This window comes from Festucalex cinctus, chromosome 1 (genome assembly GCF_051991245.1).
Source record: "Festucalex cinctus isolate MCC-2025b chromosome 1, RoL_Fcin_1.0, whole genome shotgun sequence".
Lineage (NCBI taxonomy): Eukaryota > Metazoa > Chordata > Actinopteri > Syngnathiformes > Syngnathidae > Festucalex > Festucalex cinctus.
In genome coordinates this window covers 6,926,092-6,949,191 of record NC_135411.1, presented here as the reverse complement: position 1 = coordinate 6,949,191, position 23,100 = coordinate 6,926,092, and the positions used below count along the sequence as shown (strand labels likewise).

Below are 23,100 nucleotides of genomic sequence, written 5' to 3'. Positions count from 1 at the left end.
AATGTTTAAAGAACTTTGATGAGTATTAGAGTTATATTGTCCATTCAATACCTCGATATTCCACTCCATCTTTCACATAAAGCCTATTGTAGGCATAATCTCATTTTATAGAACCTGGGCAGTGAATAAATGGCAGTTCGCATTGGAAGGCAGTCCGAGTCGAAAAAGTATATTTGCACTTGGATGCAAATGACGAGTGCCAGCAGACACTTAGTCACATCTTTAGGGAGCACACGTGTTAGGACACGTCGTCCACTTACTGCGAGTGTTATGTGGCACAAAATGCATCCTACTTCCTAGCGGAAGCGCGACATCCGGACGTTCGGCGTTTCCGAGCCGTTACCGGGACGTGTAGCCCATCTCGTGCAGCTTCCGCAGGAGGATCTGAGTGAGGTCAAAGGTTGTGAAGCTGATCCCCACCGCAATGGGCCCTTTGACCCAGTTCATGCTCAGGCCTTTGTAGAGTCCTCGGACAACCCCCTCCTCGGACACGATCTCCCTCATGGTGCCCAGGATGGTGCCGTACGTGTGACCCGTGACCCCCGCCGTCTGCATGCGCCGCCGCACCACGTCCAACGGGTAAGACGCCGACTGGCCGATGAGGCCCGCGCAGGCCCCGAAGGCCAGCCGCTCATACGAGTAGGGCTGTGGGCGCCCGCTTCTCTCTGCATCACAGGGGAGGGTCAAAGGGTAAAAGCCATGTTTACGCCTAAAACACAAAGACTGTCGTGCTTGTACTGCACCTGCGTGAAGCTTTTTCAGCGTCTCGTAGGTGAAGAAGCTGAGGCCCGCGTAGGGGACCACGCCCAGTATGGTGGGCGTGAAACCTCGATACAGGGTCTTCAGTCCCTCTTCACGGGAGATCCGCACAAACACATGCAGAATGTTACTGTACCTAACAACAGAGGGCACTGGAATTAAATACGAACAGGGGGCTATGCAGGAAACAGTAAAAACTGTTGGTGAAAGAGTCCCATTGATTGCAAGTAGGCCATTTGCAGATTAGGTTATGCGAGGTCATGACGCTATCGGAATGTGATAGGATGATGAGCGAGCGTCTGGGGTTGAAAGTGGGTGAGTGGGCTGGTGCACAGAGAGCTGACAACTGAAAACAAAATATATATCAATGAGGTGATTGATTTATCGACATTGACTCTACTATCATCACACTAGTGTCAAATATACGGCTAGACTGATATCAGTCACATCGATTATCGGCGCCAATATATGGCATTTTCAAGCATATTGGCATCGGCTGTTAAGAGATCAATTTCATACTGTGTTGTTTTGTCACTGCATCAGAGTCAAAATGCTTGGGACTGAAAACAAAGATAATTGAAAAATTAACAATTTATTAACCCTAAAAATTTTTTAGGGAGCTTTAATTTGTTAAAGTATTCATTTAACTTTTTAAGACATGCTACTCAGCCTAGGAACTCCCTGATATTTTTTTTTTGTTTGAATTTTAAAATGACGTCTATTGTCAACAATTAAAAAAATACAATAAAATAACGTCCAAATCTGAAAAGCTGTGTGATAGGCATATGCGTAAAGGCATTTATATAAAAAATAAAAAATAAAAATAAATTAAAAAAAGCTAAGAATGCTGTGTTTGGCATATATACAGCACAAGGCATTTAGCAGGAGGAGCCTTAACTTGTGAAGAAATATCTTTGCCTATTTTCATGCAAATGTCATGTATATTAAAATTTCCTTACAAATGTGATGCCCACCGACCCACCCCCCAATTTTCACGAGGGGAAAAAAATAAGCATATATTAGGTAAACAGTATTTTCTTGCTAACCTCAAACTTTTATTGAGAATCCATGGCCACTATTTTTGGAAATACTGTAAAAATGCTGACAACATCTTCGTAATAGTAGTATACTAGTCTATCACTCCAGTTTAGTTTATTCTGCCTCAAGGAAAAAGTTGTAAAAGACTGTTCAATAGATTCTCGGTCACATAAAAATGTCTTTATTTTTAACAGACAAGCATACTATGTTTTTTACCACATTAACAATATCTGCACTGCATGTTGTTTTTTGTTGATAATATTCCTGACAAACAACTGTTGTCATGGTGACATTTCCGATGATGGAAAAACTTTTCTCAATGCAGTCACTGTATAGTTACAGTTGAAAGTAGTCTTACATTTCCTTTGGCGTAACAGCCATCCGAGCTCGCACCATGTCCAGGGGATACGTCAACATGGCTGCAGTGATGCCTGCCATGGATCCAGCCAGTAACCTCGGGAGCGGCGGGAGGACCCTGAATCAAATGCCAAACGAGAAAATAATTCTTTAAGACCTTTATCTTATAATGCTGAGGCTCACACTCACTTGTCCTGAAAGCCGTAGTAGTCTCCCAGGAGAGTTTTGTACTGCTCGTGAGCACAAAACTGGATGGCGGCGTACGGGATGACTCGCACCATTGTGGCAGAGTTTCCACGCCACAGCGTGAAGAAGCCATCCTTAAGGTATGTGCGGTAGATTAACTTGTAGGCCTCCTGAAATACATACAGCAGTTTTACTTTTCGACTTCAAAGTCATATTATGAGTCTTGAGCTGGCAATTTTGCTGCAGTGTCAATACTTCAACACAAACTTACCTTTGCAGAGAATCTTGCTGAAGACACTGGGAAAAAACAAAAAAAACAAAACATATTTCAAACTCTGTTATTTGTGAATTTATTGTGAGACACGTACAGTTGGGAAAAAAAAATAAAAATCTACACACCCAAGTTCAAAATTTTGTTTTTTATGCAAGATAATGATAACACAAAAGAAATCCTGTTTTAATTTTTTCTTTTTTAATTTAAATCTTGTAGTTGCACATGTGTGCACACCCACTTATAATAAGAAAGTACCTGTGCTCAATATTTGGGATAAATCAGAGGTACTTCAAATGCGGGCATGTGTATCGTATGCCCCATTTAACAGTTTTGAATGTGAATGGAAGGTGTGCACACCAAATTACCGCAGGTTTTTTTTTACCTCCCTTATCTAAAATATTGGAAAACATCACCCGCGACCCTTGTGATGAATAAGCGGTCAAGAAAATGGATGGATGGATGGATGGAAAACCTCACAAAAGTCACAATAATGTAGACCAAATCTCATTCTTTTTTATCACGAGAATCTGGCATTTGACCAGAGGTGTGTAGACTTTTTATATCTACTCAGCGTAGTTATAAACCACAGGTATCAAAATTCAGGTCCGAGGGCCGGAGTCCAGCATGTTTTTTTAGGTTTCTCAACTCAAACACACCTGATTCAATGATCATTTTATCAGGCTCCTGCTGAGCTTGCTGATGAATATGAATCAGCTGTGTTGCACGTGGGAAACCTCTAAAAATATAGGTGTCAAATTGCAGTCCTCGAGGGCCGCAGTCCTACAGGTTTTGGAGGTTTCCCACTTTCAACACAGCTGATTCATATTTAAGCTCATCAGCAAGCTCTGCAGGAGCATGATGATTATCCTGACAATTGAATCAGGTGCGTTGGAGTAGAGAAACGTCAGAGGACCGGATCTTGACACATGTGCTCTAAAGCATGCAGGACTCCGGCCCACTCTGACACCACTGCTATCAACTAATGTCATCTACTAGGGGTGTTAAAAAAAATCGATTCGGCGATATATCGCGATACTACATCGCGCGATTCTCGAATCGATTCAATAATGGGCAGAATCGATTTCTTTTTTTTTTTTTATTTTTTTTAGGATTCACACCTTGAGCATGGAAGAATGTTATATGAACGGCACATTAAGCCTTAATATTTTTATTTTAATGCTGTTCAAATGTGAAACAGATTGCAAACTGTTTGTGTACAGTGGCTCACGGTTATAAGCCTCAAGTTTTAGATAAATATATTCATACAAATCTTACAGTGTACATGTACAAATTTACTGATAGTATTTTCTAAATTTGAATGGAAAAAAATCGCAACAATCGACTTATAAATTCGTATCGGGATTAATCGGTATCGAATCGTGACCATTCGTATCGGAATTAATCGGTATCGTATCGAATCGTGACCTGTGAATCGTGATACGAATCGAATCGTCAGGTACTAGGCAATTCACACCCCTATCATCTACTATGTGGGCTACTCAATAGTCTAAATATAACAACCAGTTTCCACATTTAGACCTTCCCAGCATCCAGCTTGCCTTGAAAGATGATTTTAGTCCTGTCCAAAGGCGCGACAGCCGTTTTGGCCACAGCTCCCGCTAAAGCCCCCGAGAAGAGCGAGTTGAGGACAGAGTGAGTCTGCTTCAGGCCCTGTGCGGCAAGGAAAGGGTCACATTTGAGTTCAATCAAGTACTGAACCGTGTGTGTACGTCGACTATGTTGTGTTTGGATTGCTGTAGATTATTAAATGCGAGCTGGCCCTAAGAATGATTGACGGCATCTGATGGGCCAGCTGACAAATCTGAAGTGATGGCCTTGGATGAACAGTGGCAAAGAAAAGATAGTCTGAGCATTAACATAACATTATGATACCCCACCGCAAATAGCAAATAAATGCGAGTAAGTGGCGTCGCCCAGAATTTAGGCAATTCTCATTAATATGAATAGTTTAAATCATAAATATACCACTAACTGTGATCATCAAATAGTTTATATAATTTCAGTTTTCTTAACTCTTTCACTACCAGCCATTTTCACTGAAGCAAACCCTTTTGCTCCTGTCTGTTTTACTGGATTTTGACTGATTTTGCAAGGTCCACGGAATGCTCTGTTCTATTGCTATAAAAACATATCTGTTTCCATTTTGCAGCAATTAGCATTAGAATATTGAATAAGTTTATATAGACATTGTTAATATAGACTAAGTTGCATCATTATTCACAAACCTGTTGAAAACACTGGCAAAAAGAGCTTGTTGCAAATGGCCCTGGCTGATCTCTTATACTCTTCTGCCACCTGCTGGCCGTTTTTTTTGCAATAACTACTATCGCTTTAAACGACCTCTTCATGTCAGAAGCTCTATCTTTATGCTCTAGCATAAAAAAAAAAAACAACAACAACAGAAAAACGTATATGTTATTGGGAGTAAAGAACAAAGTATTGAAAAACGTATTTATACGTCTTTGGGTTTGAATGAGTTAAAAGATAGGGGCTGCTTGAATACAAATTGTGGATATAGAAAGTTGTTGTAAAAATGTTTCTTTGCACTTATAAAATGTATGTGCTCGTCTGTTAATTACAATCATAAAAATTCTGCTGTAGTGACGTTTAAAAAAAAAAAAAAAAAAAAAAAAAGGTTAACATGGTTAACATCTCTATGATATTGTGGTATGACTAAACTGACAAAACATGCAGTATTCGGTGGACACCAGTTGCCTCAAGGCAGATAACCAACTGCCTCTGTGTTTGTATACGACTTTACTATATTTGTCTTGGCTTAAGGGGAAAAAAAAAAAAAAAAAATTCAGTTACTTCTTAACAACTGCCAACCTGAAATTGTGTTTCATATTTCTTAAAAGTGCTTGGCCTGTCTCTTGCCTATTAAAGGGTTTTCATTTTTCATATTACAAACTCTATCATTTCTTTTCAAACATAATGTGATATATACAAGTATAGACCAAACTCTTTGGGCCACCCCACAGACCTCCAATTAGATTTATGTACGGATTTTGGCTTTAAACTTTTTTTTTTATTATTATTCTTGAGCATTCTTGGATTCAATATGTTCACGGCCAATCAAGAAGCTCTCAAAGACAAAATTAACCTGTAAGTATTGTGCTCATTGACTCACTTCTGACGGAGCGGTGGCCCGCGGCAGCACTTCTCCGTGGGTGAGCGCTGCATGTTGATCCTGGACTCCACTCCCCATGCCCGTGGACTGTCACAGGACGCCGCTGCCTCGGTGCACCGTCATGAATCACACCACTGGGCAGGGGGGCAATAGCTCTACGAGCTGAAGAATAGGGGTCAGAAGGAACGTTGATTAAGTCCAGTTAAATGGTGAAAAACAATTACGGTTCGAGAAACATATGTTATTATTATATTATTCTTCCCACGATAGAAATGCCTTTTGTAGAGTCTCAACATGCCCAAAAACGTCACCAACTTGCATTCTGGTGAAGCTTTAGTTCAACGCCGTTTACCGCTTTCATTTTTAGTCCTGGGTTCTACAGGATCGGTTTAGCTTGTTACCTGACCTCATTTTGCAAAATTGCCACTTTTTGACAGCACATACTGCTGAACGGTTGTGGTGGGGAATAATTCATTTGTGCACCCTTGTTACATTTAGCCACCTGGCAACAAGCGCCTGTGCAAAGTTGCGTCCCAAAATATCGCTTCAAGAAGAGCAACACTGTTGACTTGTAGGTGAAAGGTGTCCGCTGCCAAGAGAACAACAAACATGTCGCTTCCTTGCATTACATTACGGTAATGTAATAATAGTGTCAACACAAACAAATGTATGACGTGCTCACTAGTAATGAGCACACAACGCAAAGATGTCCGCATTTTTCCTTGTAGTGAGCTAATCATTTTAGCAGGCGATCACTTATTCATATAACATTTAGCCTCTCAGGCCTACAACTTCATCGTGACAACACAGAGTTTCACAGTCAATTATCAAACTAGAAGATGGCGGTCGATGTGCAATGCTTTCTACTTGGCAGATAGGATATCCGTGCACTGTGTAATAACTTAGTTGTCAGGTACATTCTTACACAAAACCAGTACAGTGTTTGTTTATATTAGTAATACTAATTTTTGAGTTGTTTAAATTTATACATTTGCACCATTTATTTTTTATTTTATTTTAAAATAACTAATTTTATATATTTTTTTTATCCAAAAGGAACTTGCATAATTATAGTGTTTCAAAGAATTTTGTCTTAATAATTTTTGTTTTTTTACGTTTAAACCTTTTCTTGTTTTGTACCAAAAAATAAATGATCATCCTACTGCGCAGTGCACATGCTGCAATCCAACTTTAAGTTTTTGCCAACATAAATAAATAAATAAATATATATTATTATAAATATATATTATTATAAATTGTGCTTGGTCCAAAAGGAACTTAACTTACATAATTATAGTGTTTCTATTTTTTTTTTTAATTGGGCTTAATATTTTTCAATGTGTAAACATTTTATTGTTTTGTACCAAAAAATAAATGATCGTCCTACTGCACAGTGCACAAGCTGCACTCCAACTTCATGTTTTTGCCAACATAAATAGATAACTAACTAACTAACTAACTAAACAACTAACTCACCAACTAACTAACTAACTAACTAAATTGTTTGGTCTCAAAGGAACTTACATAATTATAGTGTTTCTATTTTTTTTTAAATTGGTATTAATATTTTTAAATGATCAAACATTTTCTTGTTAAAGATAAAGTTAAAGATAATCATGTGAATAATTGTGATTTCAATTCAACTATTGCCAAAATGATCGTGATTATTATTTTTTTTCCATAACCGAGCAGCCCTAATACAATGTGATGAAATATCAAACAACTTTTCCATAATCGAGCAAACCTAATATAATGTGATGAAATATATCACACAACTTTATGCAAACAAATTGGAGCTCAACCAAGAGCCGAGAATGCAATTTCTTCAACTTCCATTGAACTTGAAGAGTTTGCCGGATTGCATTAAAAACCTTTCAGGCACAAATCCCATTCTATTATAATACAATGTTTTATTTCGGGTGACGGCCAATGCCAAGTCTGCAAATTTGGTTGAAAACGCATCAAAGCCACGTCATGTTGAATCAACAGGAGAAGATAATGAAACAAAACAACGAGGGGCTCCTGTGGAATAGTGGGCTACTCATACCGGCCTCATTACAACAGGGCTTCAAGCCAGAACCCGACATGGCCCCAAAGTGTCCTTTTTCACCCCACTCACTGCCCTCAACTCAACTCCTTCCCACACACATTTTGTTTGCAATTCATATCACTGTTCAACAAACTGCATGTTTTTCAAAGACAGTGATGATAGCGATAATGATGACTGTTTGAATCAATCAAGATTTGCTACTCTATATCATTTAGGGCTGGGTATTGCCACCAACCTCACATTACGATACGCATCACGATACAGGGGTCATGATACGATACGTATCGCGATACACATGTATCCCCAATACACGATCTTCAAGGCGATACGTATCGCGATATTTTACATTAATTTACTTGCATTTTATAATAACAGTCATATGCATACCTAAAGGATATGTTTATTATGCTGGATGACAAAAAATGTTTTTGTTATAGTAGTCTTGTGGTTTACCACCAAGCGTGCCTGCTCTAAATGTGTACGCGCTGCAGAGCAGGGAGCAGTTTTCACAGACACACCGGGAAAATTTATTAATAGGCATGAGCCGATATGAGCAAAAATATCAAAGTATTAAAATTACAGCTCTAAAATGTGCTTATTTTGAAATAATTGGGGAAATAAAAACAGCATTTTTTTCATGTAACACTTTTTTTTTTTTAAACAAAATATATGAAAATTGGTACATTGAGACACGTGCCATGTTAAGTTTATAAGTAAATAAATGTTGATATTGTTCCTCTGCTTTCATTTTTCTTAGCAAGACACAGTGTCCAATCACTGGTGAGCTATTTTTGCATTAATTGAAGGCAATTAACTTCAAAGACGCTGGTTTTTATTTTGTAGGTACAATGCAAGCCGCAAAGGCAAACGTGAACTGCCTATTTAAAGTCAACGAGCAATATCGATTCTGACGCCTGCGTATCGATACGTGTATTGTGATGAGGCCCGTAACGATATACTGCCATATCGATTTTTTGAGCACACCCCTAATATCATTACATACAATATATAAGCATGCTTCTATTACTTTTTTTTCCACACTTGTCTAGTGTTATACTTTTAAAAACAATTACTATAGGTGGTATTTAGCACAATGAGCTGCACTCGCACCACACACTGAGATTAGTCCTCAACGTGGGCAGCCCTGGTTCGATTTCTGGAACGAGCAGTTCATTCGTAGGAGGTCATTCCCTCCCTCTCAGTCCCGTGTCCTGTCTGAACTTTAGCTTTGCTAGCATTAAAAGCCCCCCCGGAAAAAAAAATACTTCTATGCAGAGAAAAAAAATTACAATGCAAAAATAGATAGCAAACTGGAAATTGAGTGACTATATTTTGTGACTGAGCAAGATTGCATGACTTGGCTGATGATTTGATTTACCCAGGGGTCACCAACTGTTTTGAAACTGAGATTTTGTGGGGGAACTGTTTAACGCGAAGGGCTACCCGTTTGTGACACACTTCGGAGATAATAAATTTTTCTCAAATTACCTTTACTCTACTTGCTTGATACTCTAGCAGGGGCTTGACATTTATTGTTCGAGTTTTGCTACAATAACTTGGGACGATTTTGAAAACAAAGTTCAGAGAAGTTCCAGGATCAGTGTCGCAAAATATGAATTTTCAAACCCAAATTGCTAACTATGAGTTAACTTTAACCCTTCAACGTGGGCCAGACAATGCACTGATAAGATGCAAGGGTTCAGGCAGAACAATGTGCCAGCTCTCGACACCCTGTGCATCTGACAGTTCCTGGCACAAAAGAATGTGACATGGCTGAGTGTATTAGTTTTGTTTTTTGGGGTTTTTTTTGTTTTTGTTTTTTGTTTTTATCCTTCCCAAACTCATGAGGGTCATTAATGTTGACTATATCACGATGGACTTGTCAACGAGAAGGTCCCGGAACAATGAACCCTTCCAGAATGAAATTGTGGCAGAAAAGCCTGTCAAAGTGGGTTACACTACAGGGGAATCGGATGACTTATAAAGGGAAAATTTGTCATTTGGACTTGAAAAATATCCTTTTGTGACATCAGTCCTGTAACTTTTATGACACACTAATGTTGAAAGAAAGCTTGAAACAGTTAAATGGGTGTTGCGTTCATCAGCTGCTCGAAAGAGCTGGTGAACTTTGTACTCATGATGTCTGACCATGTTCTTCAGTTTTATTCACCTTACCTCAATATTGAAACCCACCATGCTTTCGGACGTTAAAGCATCACCTTGTGTCGTCACCTGCCTTAAAATAACACATTAACAACATGACACGCAACAGGCTGCTTACCTGCTTTGACACCGGCACAATTTCCAATGCTTTGGAAAACTTCCCCCGGTTGTAATTTTCAAGCCGAAAATAGTATTCCACGAAGCCACCTTACGGTATGGAAAGTTAGCCAAACATTGGGTTCGATAACGCTAGCTAGCCGTTAGCTCGCTGCTACACAACCGCTTACGTTCATTTTAATGCAGCAAATACGTCGCGGTAGACGTAAGCGAACTTTTTAGCGTAATATGTACACTGACTTGAAAGTAATTCTGTCGTTCACCCGCACAGTGGTGACTTTGAGTGGCTGACATCGTCCATGCTGCTGCTGTCGCTCCTCCTGTCACCAGCCCAAAACAGAGCCTGCCGCCCCCCGCCGTCTTGAGGTTGACGAGTACGAGTGAAAGTGCATTCTGGGAAATGTAGTTCTTACTGCGTCGAGTCGTGCCAGGATAGGCCGGATGAAGGGGCGTCAACAGAATTTAGAGCAGTGTTTCGGACTTCTTTGACCTTGAATCTCAGACACAATTGTTAAAATAGTTAAGTGCTTAATCTAATCCCTATATAGTAAAAATATGTTTTCTAAATTTGACACACCACATAGAAGATCTTTCAGAGCATTGCCAAAAAACAAAAAACAAAACACCAAGTACACATACAGTATAAACGATGTTGTTAAAATGACTTGTGTAAGACTTGTGAATCGACTTGAGACTTGTCAGCCTTGTTTTGGGACTTGTGAGTTTTGACTTGGGAATTGAGGGCAAAGACTTGAGACTTGCAAAACAATAAATTCCTCCCACCTCTGGTTCTGACTGGACTCATGGGTGCTGACCAAAACAAAAAAAGAGAAACAAAACATATCACTCCACGCCAAAAGGCTTCACACTGCCTCCCAATCAGCTGTAGAATAGATTTCAAAATTCTGCTATTTGTCTATAAATCACTAAATGCTGTGGGTCTTGAATACATTAAAGAAAACCAGTCTGGCTCTGAGATCTGCAGAATTGAGTCAATTAGTGGAAAATCAGAGTCCAAAGTCAACATGGTGATGCGGCATTTAGCTGTTATGCTGCACACACATGGAACAAGATGTGAAGACAGCCCCGAGTGTAAATGCTGTTTTCCTTTACCTATTGTACCTTTGATTAAGGTCTTCTAAAAAAAATAATTAAATCTTGTTTTTTTTATTATTATTATTTTATTAAACGTATTTCCTTGCTAATAAATGTTTTAAAAAAATGTTAATGTGTTTTATCATTGTCAATGTGTGTTCTTTTCGTAGTTTTTGCAAGCTACTTTTATTTTCTCTGCTTCAAATGTGCATAAAGTATTAGTAACAAATCAGTATTATATGTCAATTTGATTTAAAGCACATTTTATTTCGGTCTAATATTTCCTTAAACACGCAAAAGCTTCATAGGTTGAGTTTATTCAACTTCTGTCACATCACATTTGTAAGGCATCAAGCAAACTCCTCCACAAATGAGACTAAAAGTAGGTACAGGAATGTTTGCTGGGGCAAAAAAATAATAATAATAATACAATTGTCACTTAATTGGTCAGAAAATTATTTACTTGAAATGATGTATCATTGTCAGCGAGGCTGAACAATTAAATGCTCAGAAGGTACAACTAATCTTAACTTTTTACTGCCAAACGTTACCAAAAAAAACCAACAAAAAAACAGCGCCAGCCGATTTCAAGCATTTTAACTCATCTTTCCAGGCAAAAATAATATTGTGTGCTATGACTACATAAACATGCTTCCGTTCTTTAATAATCACCATTTGAAATTAGGTCATTTGAGTGACATCGGGCAAAAAATGAAAAAAAAAAGAAAAAAAAGAAAGAAGGAGAAAACGAGCTTTTTGTGAAAAGATACATTTTCTGCACAACAGTGACTTTGACACTAATTTTGTTTAGTGACGCCTTGTGAATTAGATTTAATGTGACAAATTTGATCATTGAAAACGTTCTATTTCTTAAGGGCCGCCATGTTTTCTTGTAATTTGATACACTAGCCCATTGGAAGGAGATACAATGCTGCCATCTGCTGGCCATAGTTAGTGGGTGTTTTGTGATATTTACACTCCATTCCCAGAAGGAGCGCTGCACAAGACGTTGCTCAGCCCATTGTGGGGGGGGGGGGGGGGGAAATGCAGTAAACATCAATTAACGTTTTTGGTGGCATTCATCATGATTTTAGCACACGTCATTTTACGTTTTTGGCAGTAAAAGTTAACCTGTGTATCAACCTCTTTACATACAGTAATTTTAAGTCTACTTACTGTATATACTTTTTTTTGTGATATTTTATTCTGGTGGTATGCGGTGAGATTTTTAATAAACTAGGCCTAGAGTGTTAAAAGTATTCCACACGTTAATATTCCCTTGTTGCATCAGTGTGTTATAGATAAATAACTGTAAACAATATGTCAAACGGGAATAAAACAATGTACATAAAAAAACTATCATCATGGCCTTTGTAAACAAAGGCGTCACTGTGATTACAAAACGGTCAAATGAAACATATCGACCATATTCCAAGTCGGCATATACATCCCATGTTGTAGATCTATTTAACCGTCTTTTCCCCAGAATTCGAACTGCATCTCACATTTCCTCAGATTGCGTTTTGGTACCCTGGAAAACATTTCGTGACAATTTGCGATAATATACGTCTCCTTTCAGTTCGTGATGCCGCCACGTTTGCCGGTCCACAGTTCCCGCAGCTCCACCTGGCAGCCCAGATCCCTGAGGGCGGCCTTGGCCGCGTCGCCGCAGTCTCGGTGGGCCCGCAGCGCCTGCAGGATGAGCGCCTCCACGCCCATCTCCAGAATTGGTTGGCTGTAGTTGGGTTGATGGGACACCAGGTTTCTCAGCAGCATGCAGGCCTGTTTCTGGTTTCAGAAGGTTAAAAACAAACAAAACAAAAAATTTGTATGTGTATGTTACACACAAAATCAAAACTGTAAAGCAGGCTGTCCATTGAATTTAGGCATGCAATCATGCTGCACAAATTGTTCATTCTTTATGTTGTATTTAACTCATTCACTCCCAAAAACGTATTTATACGTTTTTTAGGTTTTTGTTTGCTAGAGTTTTTGTATGAAGGCTTTGATGCAGTTTCTAACCTGAAGTGGTCGCTTAACGCGATGGTAGTTATTACAAAAAAAAAAAAAAAACGGCCAGCAGGTGGCAGCAAAAAGTATAAGAGATCAACCAGGTCCATTTTGCAGCAAGCTCTTTTTTTCCCAGTATTTTCAACAGGTTTGTGAATAATGATGAAACTTAGTTAATTCTAATACTAAATGCTACAAAACATAAAAACAGATAAAAAATACACCGTACTTTTTTTTTTTTTTTTTCTTCTTCTCCCTGATGAAAGAAGAGACACATTTTTCTTTTGGTAGGTTCCATGTTTTTTTTAGCACTAGAACATAAAAATGGCTGGGAGTGAATGAGTTAATTGTTATCAATGTTTTTTCATATAAAGTACAATACCATAGAGGTTCCAAAATTTTATTTTATTTATTTTTTTACAGTTCTGGAAAAGATTTATGGCATTTCCAGCCATTTGAATGGGGGAAAATGATTTGATAAAAAAGTGCTTTGAGTTACAATTGAAGTTAAATGATATTAATGAATGAATGAATGAAGTTGAATATTGAATTAAATGAAAGCTGAATTAAAAAATCGAATCAAGGTATTAATGAATGAATGATTGAACTACATTTATAACTTACATTCACATGATTACATAATCATGCATTGAAGTTATGAATGGAATAATTTGAATGAATTAAAAGTTCAAGTTGTATTAATGAATTAATTTATGAATGAATTAACATTTATGAGTTCCATTTAAATGATTCCATGATGTTCATAATTACAGTTAGTTAATAGCTAGTATGTTAGTTAGATTTTAAGTTACATTTACATGATTACATGATCATGAAATGAAGTTATGAATGAATGAATGAATGAATGAATGAATGAATGAATGAATGAATGAATGAATGAATGAATGAATGACATGATTACATGGTGATCATGAAATTAAAGTTTTGAATCATGGTCATAAACTTAAGTTCTGATTGAATGAATGAATGAATTGCATTTATGAGTTATATTTCTGAACTGAAGTTATGAATGCGTGAATTTGAAAGACGAATGAAAAAAAAGTTGAATGAAGTCATGAATGAATGAATGAATGGATGAATTATATTTATGAGTTGCATTTAAATGATTACATGATGATCATGATTACAGTTAGGTAGCTAGTTAACATTTTAAGTTAAGTTACAAATGACTGAATGAAATACATTTATGAGCGACATTTACATGATTACATAATAAAAATGTTTTGAGTGCTTTGAGTTACATTTGGAAGTTAATAGAAATGAACGAATGACGTTTTATGAGTTCCGTTTGAAAGTAAATAAAGTGTGAGTCTCCACGTTCCCTGTGACTGACTGGTGATCGATCTGTCCAGGGTAGCAAATGTATGGATGGAGGGCATAACTGGTTATGCTTACCTGCACATTAACAACACCTGGATGAGACTTCATAGCCTGCACGGCAGCTAAGGCTCCTCCTTCCTCCATGATGACTTTGCAGTTGTTGGGCTTGCGTAAAGCCAGCACGGAAAGGCATGCACAGCCCTGCTCACACACCTGAAGAAGGATATATAATGCGTGGATTATGTTAACATCATTTCCTATGTGACACTTAACCCATTTGCTCCCAATATTTTTTTTATGTTCTAAGTGTCCCAAAGACGTATTTATACGTTTTTTTGTTTTTTTTTTATGCTAGAGCATACAGAAGGCTTTGATGCAGCCTCTCAACTTCAAAGAACGGTTGCAGAAATGATAGTTATTACACAAACGGCCAGCAGGTGGCAGCAGAGCAAAGGAGATCAACCAGGGCCAAGTAGAAAAAAAGCTCAATTACTTACAATTTTAAATAGATTTGTGAAAACCGATTAAACTTAGCTCTCTTCTAATGCTAATTGCTGCAAAACGGAAACAGATAGAAACATACTTTTTTTCCTGATGAAAGAAGAGACTTTAATCTTTCTTTTGATAGGTTCCATGTTTTTATAGCAATTGAACACAATATTCTGTAGGCCTTGCAAAATCAGTCAAAATCCAGTAAAACAGCCGGGAGCGAACGGGATTGCGAAATGTGAAAATGGCGGCGAGTGAATGAGTTAATAGGGCCCGACCAATTATTTGGACGACTGACTTAAATCGAACAATATTAGCTATTTTAAAAATGATTGTTTTTGCACATTGACACATTACGAAATCAAGTTATTTTATTCCATTTTTTTTTTTTTATTAATTGGTTACTGCAATTGTATGCTGCCAAATACTGGTCAGGCCCTAACACACAGTATTCAAAGCGATGTCTTACAGCAGAGATGATCATGTGCCTGTTCATGGCGATGACGATGAGCTGGACTCCACCCGCTTTAACGACGGCGTCTTTCACATCGTCATTTCCCGCCACGGCTCGTATTGCACTCAGGACCTGCCGCACCAATTCCTGTACGAGCAAAAACAAGCTGGGTGACAAAAGTGCATGGATGACATGCAGACCTTTATAACAACCTCTTATGTCCGTACCGCTGACTCATAGCTGCCTGCAAGCAGTGTCATCATGAGCTTCAACCCACCCAGGTCGCAAATGTCTTGGCAGAACTCGTTCCTGACGGCCAAGCGGGACAAGGTGGCGCACAGCTCGCTCAAAACAGTGATATTGTCATTGTGAGCTGAAGGCAGAACGACATGCAGAAATGACATTAGCAAAGTAAGACATGCACAATATGACATAGAGCAGTGGTGTCCAAACTACGGCCCGGGGGCCATTTGCGGCCCGCCGTCCATTTTTCAGTGGCCCGCGACGTGCTAAAAATGGCATTTGACTCAGTTCAAATAAAATAAACAAAACAAAAATGTTTGGAGATGGCCAAAGTAAGAAGGGAGGGTGTCGAAAAACAGGTGCCATTAAAAGGTTATTTTAGTTAACTAAAACTAATGAAAAAAACTAAAACTAAATTCAAAAAACAATATTGTTACCAAAACAAAATAAAATAACGAAAATGCTTTTTAAAAAAATTAAAACTAACTGAAACTACATTTTATGTTTACAAAACTCATTATAATTATAGCAAACATGTCAGTTTTAATCTTTGGTAATTAATTTAATGCATGAGCCTTTGGGGATGATTTTAAATGTGATTTTTAGTAGATTTATTTTGATATAAACTGGAATAATAACGTTTGAAAGTATGTCACAGAGAAGTGACGTCATCTAGCAGCAGCCAATAGAAAAGCACCAAAAGATGACGTCGTGCCCATGGTATTTTTTAAATATTGCACACAAATAATACACTTTAAAAAAAAAAAAAAAAAAAAAAAAATACTAATACTGAAACTAACAAACTAAGCTAAAACTAAGCATTTTTAAAGAACTAATCAAAACTAACAGAACCACCCTGAAAACTAATAATAACTAACTAAAATGAAAAATTCCAAAACTACATATAATAACCCAACTGCCATATTTCTAATAAATTGGTTTATATACTGTAGCATTTTCCTAAATATGCAAAAGCACAAATAAATTTGTGCAATTTTTAGGACTAAACACAATTTCTCTTCATAACATTATGTGGCCCTTGCGTCCTTCTGATTTTCTGTATGTGGCCCTCAAATGACAAAGTTTGGACACCCCTGACATCGAGGAACGTGGAATTTTGTAATTTTATTTTCCGAGGTTATCACGCCAAAGATGAAGAATCAAACCATTATAATAAGGACTCCAATTATCTTTTTTATTATTATTATTATTATTATTATTATTATTATTATTATTATTATTATTATTATTATTATTTATTTATTTATTTATTTATATTATTTTTTTAAGAATTGATTATTTTACCCCTTGGATTAATAAGCAATCTAATAAAACTTGATCTGGTGTTGTAAAACAAAAAAATGTGCAAGTTGTTGCTCATACTATTGTTGTCCACTTGGGGTCGCTATCTTCACTTTCCATTTTAACAATTTAATATACATCCAAACAATGTAAAGCCAAATAAAGGTTGAAATAAATAAATATTAATTGATTACATTACAATTTTCACTTGGTATACAGATGATCACTTTTTGTGGGTTCAGTGCACATCAATTATTTATTTATTTATTTATTTTTGTTTTGTTTTGGTACAATGGGCCTCCACTATTTTTGGGAGCTATGGACCAGGCCAGCCTGCAAATACTACAGTACTTTTTTATTTTTTTATTTTTTTAACCTAAAAAAAAATTCAAGCATCACTAAACATTCAATATGCATTTTCCTCATCAACTGTTTGGCCTATTTTCTAGCTCACACCGATTGTTTTCTAATTCACTCGCCTTGCCCTCCACCGCATGGGGTGCACTTAAACATGGCGTCACACTGGAAGGGTCTATAGCAGGGGTGTCCAAACCACGGCCCGGGGGCCATTTGCGGCCCGCCGTCCATTTTTCAGTGGCCCGCGGCATATGCTAAAAATGGCATTTGACTCAGTTAAAATATTTATAATACATTTAATTTTAATACAAGTGCTATTAAAGGTTATTTTAGTTAACAAAAACTAGCAAATAACTAAAACTAAAATTCCAAAAAAAATGTCCTTAAGGAAATAAAATAAAAACGAAAATGCTTTTTAAAAAACGAAAACTAACTGAAATTACATTTTATGTTTACAAAACTAACTAAATTTAACTATAATTACAGCAAGAACTTCCTTCGTTTTAGTCTTTGGTAATTAATTTAATGCATGAGACTTTAAATGTAATTTTTTTGTAGATTGATTTTGATCTAAACCAGAATAATGACATTTGAAAGTATGTCACATAGTAGTGACATCATCTAGCAGCAACCAATAGAAAAGCACCTTCAGATGACGTCGCTCCGATGGTGTTTTTTAAATATTGCGCACAAGTAAAAAAAAAATAAAAAAAAAAATAAAATAAAAACTAATACTAAAACTAAGCATTTATTAAAGAACTAAAACTAATAAAAACTAACAGAACCACACTGAAAACTAATTAAAACTAACTGAATAAAAAAAAAAAAAACTCAAAACAAAATAAAAACTAAATTTAAAAAAATCCAAAACTATAATAACCCTACTGCCATATTACAAATAAATTGGTTTATGTGCTGTAGCATTAAATATGCAAAAGCACAAATAAATTATTTGTACAATTTTTTTTAGGACTAAACAATTTCTGTTCATAACATTACGTGGCCCTTGCATCATTCTGACTTTCCGTATGTGGCCATCAAATGAACAAATTTGGACACCCCTGGTCTAGTGTAGATTCTCACCTTTTGCAGAGTCAATTAAGACCTTCAGGCCATTGTGCTGAAGAACGATCATCTTGGCGTGCTCATGCGCGTGCCCAAACGTAACGCGGACGTCGTCGTCAAACGTCATGATCCTGAGAGCTGCAGAAGCTTCCTTGACCACTTCCGCACATCCGCTGTGCCGTTTAACGGCGCTCGTCAGTAGAGGCAGCGCGCCCGCTTTGACCAAATCCTGCCTGTTCTGCTCATGTTTCAAACAAGCGTGACGCACGGCGGAGATGGCGGCTCGCGTCACTGAGGAATCGTCCTGGTGCTGCTCGAGAGCATCCAAAAGGAAGCGCTTGCCGTCCGCATCCAACAAGTCCGGCTGTCCGTCGGTCAGCGCAGACAAGGCGGACAGAGCGGCAAACGTGGCCTCCCGTTCTCCCATGCTCTTTTGACAGTACGAGAGGATGACGGGGTACGCGCCTTTCTGGGCCGCCAGGTACCTTTGAGCGAATCCGAGTAAACATTGCTCGGTGAAACACTTTATATCTGCCGCCGCTTTTGTACTGTCGGGGGAGTCTTGCGCGACGCTGAGGGATTCAAGTGCCTGCAGATAAAAGAAAGGTGATATAAGAAAGGGTTGGACACTACATACTAGGGGTGTTAAAAAAAATCGATTCGGCGATATATCGCGATACTACAGCACACAATTCTCGAATCGATTCAATAGGCAGCCGAATCGATTTTTTAATATCCATTTTTGATGAAAAAAAATATTCAACAAAACCTTAAGCACACCTTAAGCATGGAAGAATGTTATATTAATGTTATATTAATGGAAAATTAAGCCTTACTATTTTATTTCAATGCTGTTCTAACAGGTTACAACCTGTTTGTTTAATACAGTGGCTCACAGTTATAACACTGAAGTTTGAGATCAACAAATAAACTTTCATACAAATCTTACAGTGTACATGTACAAGTTTACTGAATGGTATTTTATAAATTGAGTAAAAAAAAATCGTAACAATCGACTCGTAAATTCATATCGGGATTAATCGGTATCGAATCGAATCGTGACCTATGAATCGTGATACGGATCGAATCGTCAGGTACTAGGCAATTCACACCCCTACTACATACTAGGGGTGTTAAAAAAAAATCGATTCGGCGATATATCGCGATACTACATCCCGCGATTCTCGAATCGATTCAATAATCGGCAGAATCGATTTTTTTTTTTTTTTTTTTTTTTTTAGGATTCAACACCTTGAGCATGGAAGAATGTTATATGAACGGAACATTAAGCCTTAATATTTTATTTTAATGCTGTTCAAACATGAAACAGATTACAACCTCTATAAGACTGAAATTTCAGATAAATAAATAATACATTTTCATATAAATCTTACACTCTACAAGCTTACTGATTAGTATTTTCTAAATTTGAATGAAAAAAAATCGCAACAATCGATTTATAAATTCGTATCGGGATTAATCGGTATCGAATCGAATCGTGACCTGTGAATCGTGATACGAATTGAATCGTCAGGTACTCGGCATTTCACACCCCTACTACATACTAGGGGTGTGCTCAAAAAATCGATACGGCAATTTATCGTTGCGGGCCTCATTACAACACACGTATCGATACGCAGGCGTCAGAATCGATATTGCTCGTTAACTTTAAATAGGCAGTTAACGTTTGCCTTTGCAGGTTGCATTGCACCTAAAAAATAAAAACCAGCAGCGTCTTTGAAGTTAATTGCCTTCAATTAATGCAAAAAATAGCTCACCAGTGATTGGACACTGTGTCTTACTAAGAAAAATTAAAGCAGAGGAAGAATATCAACATTTATGTACTTATAAACTTAACATGGCACGTGTCTTAATGTACCAATTTTCCTACATTTTGTTTAAAAAAAAACCCAAATAAATAAATAAAATGTCTTATGTGGGATACATATGTATCGCAATACGTATCGTATCGTGGACCCTGTATCGTGATACGTATCGTATCGTGAGGTTGGCGGCAATACCCAGCCCTACTACATACAGTAGTCGATTACTAGCAAGTGGAAGCGATATTACCTGTAAGATCTCATGCGTTTGCTCCTGGTGTTTGTCATCGGAAGTCGCAGCAGGTACAGCTTTTACAATGCAACTGAGGTCCACACCTGCATGGATACATCAGTTCAGGGGTGTTAAAAAAAAAATCGATTCGGCAATATATCGCGATACTACAGCACGCAATTCTCGAATCGATTCAATAGGCAGCCGAATCGCTTTTTAACATCCATTTTTGATGGAAAAATATTCAACAAAACGTCTAACTTTCATACCTTAAGCATGGAAGAATGTTATATTAATGTTATATTAATGGAACATTAAGCCTTAATATTTGATTTCAATGCTGTTCTAACATGAAAAAGGTTACAACCTGTTTGTTAAGTACAGTGGATCAGTTATAAAACTGAAGTTTGGTAATGGTATTTTCTAAATTTGAGTAAAAAAAAATAAATCACAACAATCGACTTGTAAATTCATATCGGGATTAATCGGTATCGAATCGAATCGTGACACGGATTGAATCGTCAGGTACTAGCCAATTCACACCCCTACATCAGTTAGCTGGGACGGATTACACTGTCAAGTAACAAGTGATCATCACACAACAGGAAAGATTTAGCGAAATAAGATGAGCCTTTATTAGATTGATAATGATGAGGCTGTACAACTAAGAGATTCATCTATTTAATAATCACGTCAACCATTTAATTCTTAGAGGTTGAGTATATGCATTGTAATGTAGTGTACCCAATCCAACTTGTCGTGATTCAGCACATTGTGCATGCAAGAAACAAAGCAGCACATTCATTGCTGTTTACGCCATTCTGGCAACGATACCTTGAGACTGGAACTGCTCCACAGCTTCCCTCAAAGCTTCGTCGGGGTCCATCTCAAACTCGTCGACATTTTCCCTCACTGCAGCATCAAATGTTTCCTGAGTGATCCTCCGTAGAGCCATGTTTCAGATCATTCACCCACTATTTTAATCAAGTGTGGCAACGCCCGTTTTTTTTAATTGAAATCAATGTATCTATCGCGTAATGACGTTGCTTTCATGAAGGTTTTTAATCACAAAAACAACAATGTAGTTAACGCCCTGTGTCTTCCCTCGCTGTTATCAATGAAAACACCGCGGTCGATTTGCGCAATTTACGTACTTGGTCTCTGCTAATGGTAAACTTGTGCCTTGCGTAATTTCTGCCGGGTAGTTCGTTGGTTAGTGAATTGCCGCCTGCGTAAAACAGTCCCACTCTTTTATGTGCTCGGCTGATAATAAATACGATTACACAAAGTTCCATAACCCGCTTTGAATTGTTTTCAATTTCTTTATTCGTTTAATTTCAAATGTACAATACAGAGTAACATAGTACATTATTAAACATTGTATAGAAGATCAGTCAAGTTTAGAAACTCCAAAAACAACACAAAATATAAAAAAACGTAAAATAAAGCAAAAAAGAAAGAAAGAGAGAAAAAAGGGGGTGGCTCGGGGATATCAGCAAGGTTAAATTCTTCTACCAAATTATATAATTTCACTGCATTTTTTTTCTTCATATATTTCAAGGATGAAAAATAATGACACAATTATTTATGAAAAACATTGAAGTTTGGTTTACATTTCAAGAATCTATTTTTATGTTCAAAAAAATTACCAAGAGTTATGAGAATATTAATGACCAGGTCACGGGATGACTCTTTTATAGAAATACCATACAAAACATTTTCTTTTGCACATTTGTACATTGCAATATGTATAGTGGGTACAGTGGTTTTATACAGTATTGGTTTTATTTTATTTTGTAACCTATTTATTCCATTGCATATATTTTTATCTGTCTATTATGTGTGCACTTATGGCAGAGCTTTCATTTCATTGTACTTGTATAATGACAATAAAGGCTAATCTAATTTAATCTAATCTAATCTTTTGTCATAAAAAAGGAAAGGTTGGGCAGTTTAGGAAATAACCAATTAGACAAATCTTCCCAGAAGGCTTTAACCACTATGCAAACATAAAATAAATGTTCAGTTGTTTCAATGTTTCCATCACAAAATAAACAGTTGTTTTGGTCCAAATTGAAATGCTTCCTTAAAAACTCAGAAGAAGGGTACACTCTAATTAAGAATTTCGCAATGAATTTCCTTTGCTTTTGGGGGAATGGGAAATGTAAAATATTTGGATCTTAAAATGACAACTTCTCTTTTTGAGAAAAATTGTAGGGTTGAATTTCTGTTCGATGAAAAAGGGTACAGTGCTTTAACGAATGTTTGTCGAATAGTGATATTGGGGAGTTTACGATCATTGATATTGTGACCATCCACCAAGAGCGAGGGAAGTGTTGGAGTTACCTTGCTTTGAAACAAATTCTAAGCCATCATAACAATAGATCATATCATATTGTCTTCTGTCAATCAGGTTATATTTGGAACTGAACATCTCAAATGACATGACAAGCTGAGAGTTTTTCTGTTTGTCCCTTATTGCACAAGCACATAGTGACGCATAAATATCAGTAATACTGACAGTGATGATTACGATTACATGCAATTGTGTTTTTTATATGTAGCTTCTATTGCTGTACAGTATTTAGTGTCAA

At 37.2% G+C, this 23,100-nt stretch overlaps 2 protein-coding genes across 4 annotated transcripts; both read right to left on the bottom strand.

The window, feature by feature from the left end:
- On the bottom strand, window positions 1–10,459 carry slc25a42 (solute carrier family 25 member 42). 3 transcript variants are annotated; one of them, XM_077513762.1, is made up of 8 exons: window positions 10,359–10,459; window positions 5,766–5,927; window positions 4,174–4,285; window positions 2,612–2,637; window positions 2,344–2,510; window positions 2,156–2,272; window positions 744–895; window positions 1–665 (listed from the first exon to the last, which is right to left on the bottom strand). In XM_077513762.1, exons 2-8 carry the CDS (start codon window positions 5,841–5,843, stop codon window positions 340–342), a joined length of 978 nt encoding a protein of 325 aa, XP_077369888.1. In that variant the 5' UTR covers window positions 5,844–5,927; window positions 10,359–10,459; the 3' UTR covers window positions 1–339. The 3 variants fall into 3 exon arrangements, with proteins under 3 accessions (XP_077369888.1, XP_077369882.1, XP_077369873.1); XM_077513756.1 differs by having other exon boundaries at window positions 10,336–10,454; XM_077513747.1 differs by having other exon boundaries at window positions 10,097–10,437.
- A 1,032-nt stretch (window positions 10,460–11,491) lies between these two features.
- armc6 (armadillo repeat containing 6) lies at window positions 11,492–21,904 on the bottom strand. The gene is made up of 7 exons (XM_077513733.1): window positions 21,341–21,904; window positions 20,525–20,610; window positions 18,470–19,040; window positions 15,712–15,857; window positions 15,500–15,631; window positions 14,617–14,754; window positions 11,492–12,978 (listed from the first exon to the last, which is right to left on the bottom strand). Exons 1-7 carry the CDS (start codon window positions 21,459–21,461, stop codon window positions 12,766–12,768), a joined length of 1,407 nt encoding a protein of 468 aa, XP_077369859.1. The 5' UTR covers window positions 21,462–21,904; the 3' UTR covers window positions 11,492–12,765.
- Window positions 21,905–23,100: the final 1,196 nt, after the last annotated feature.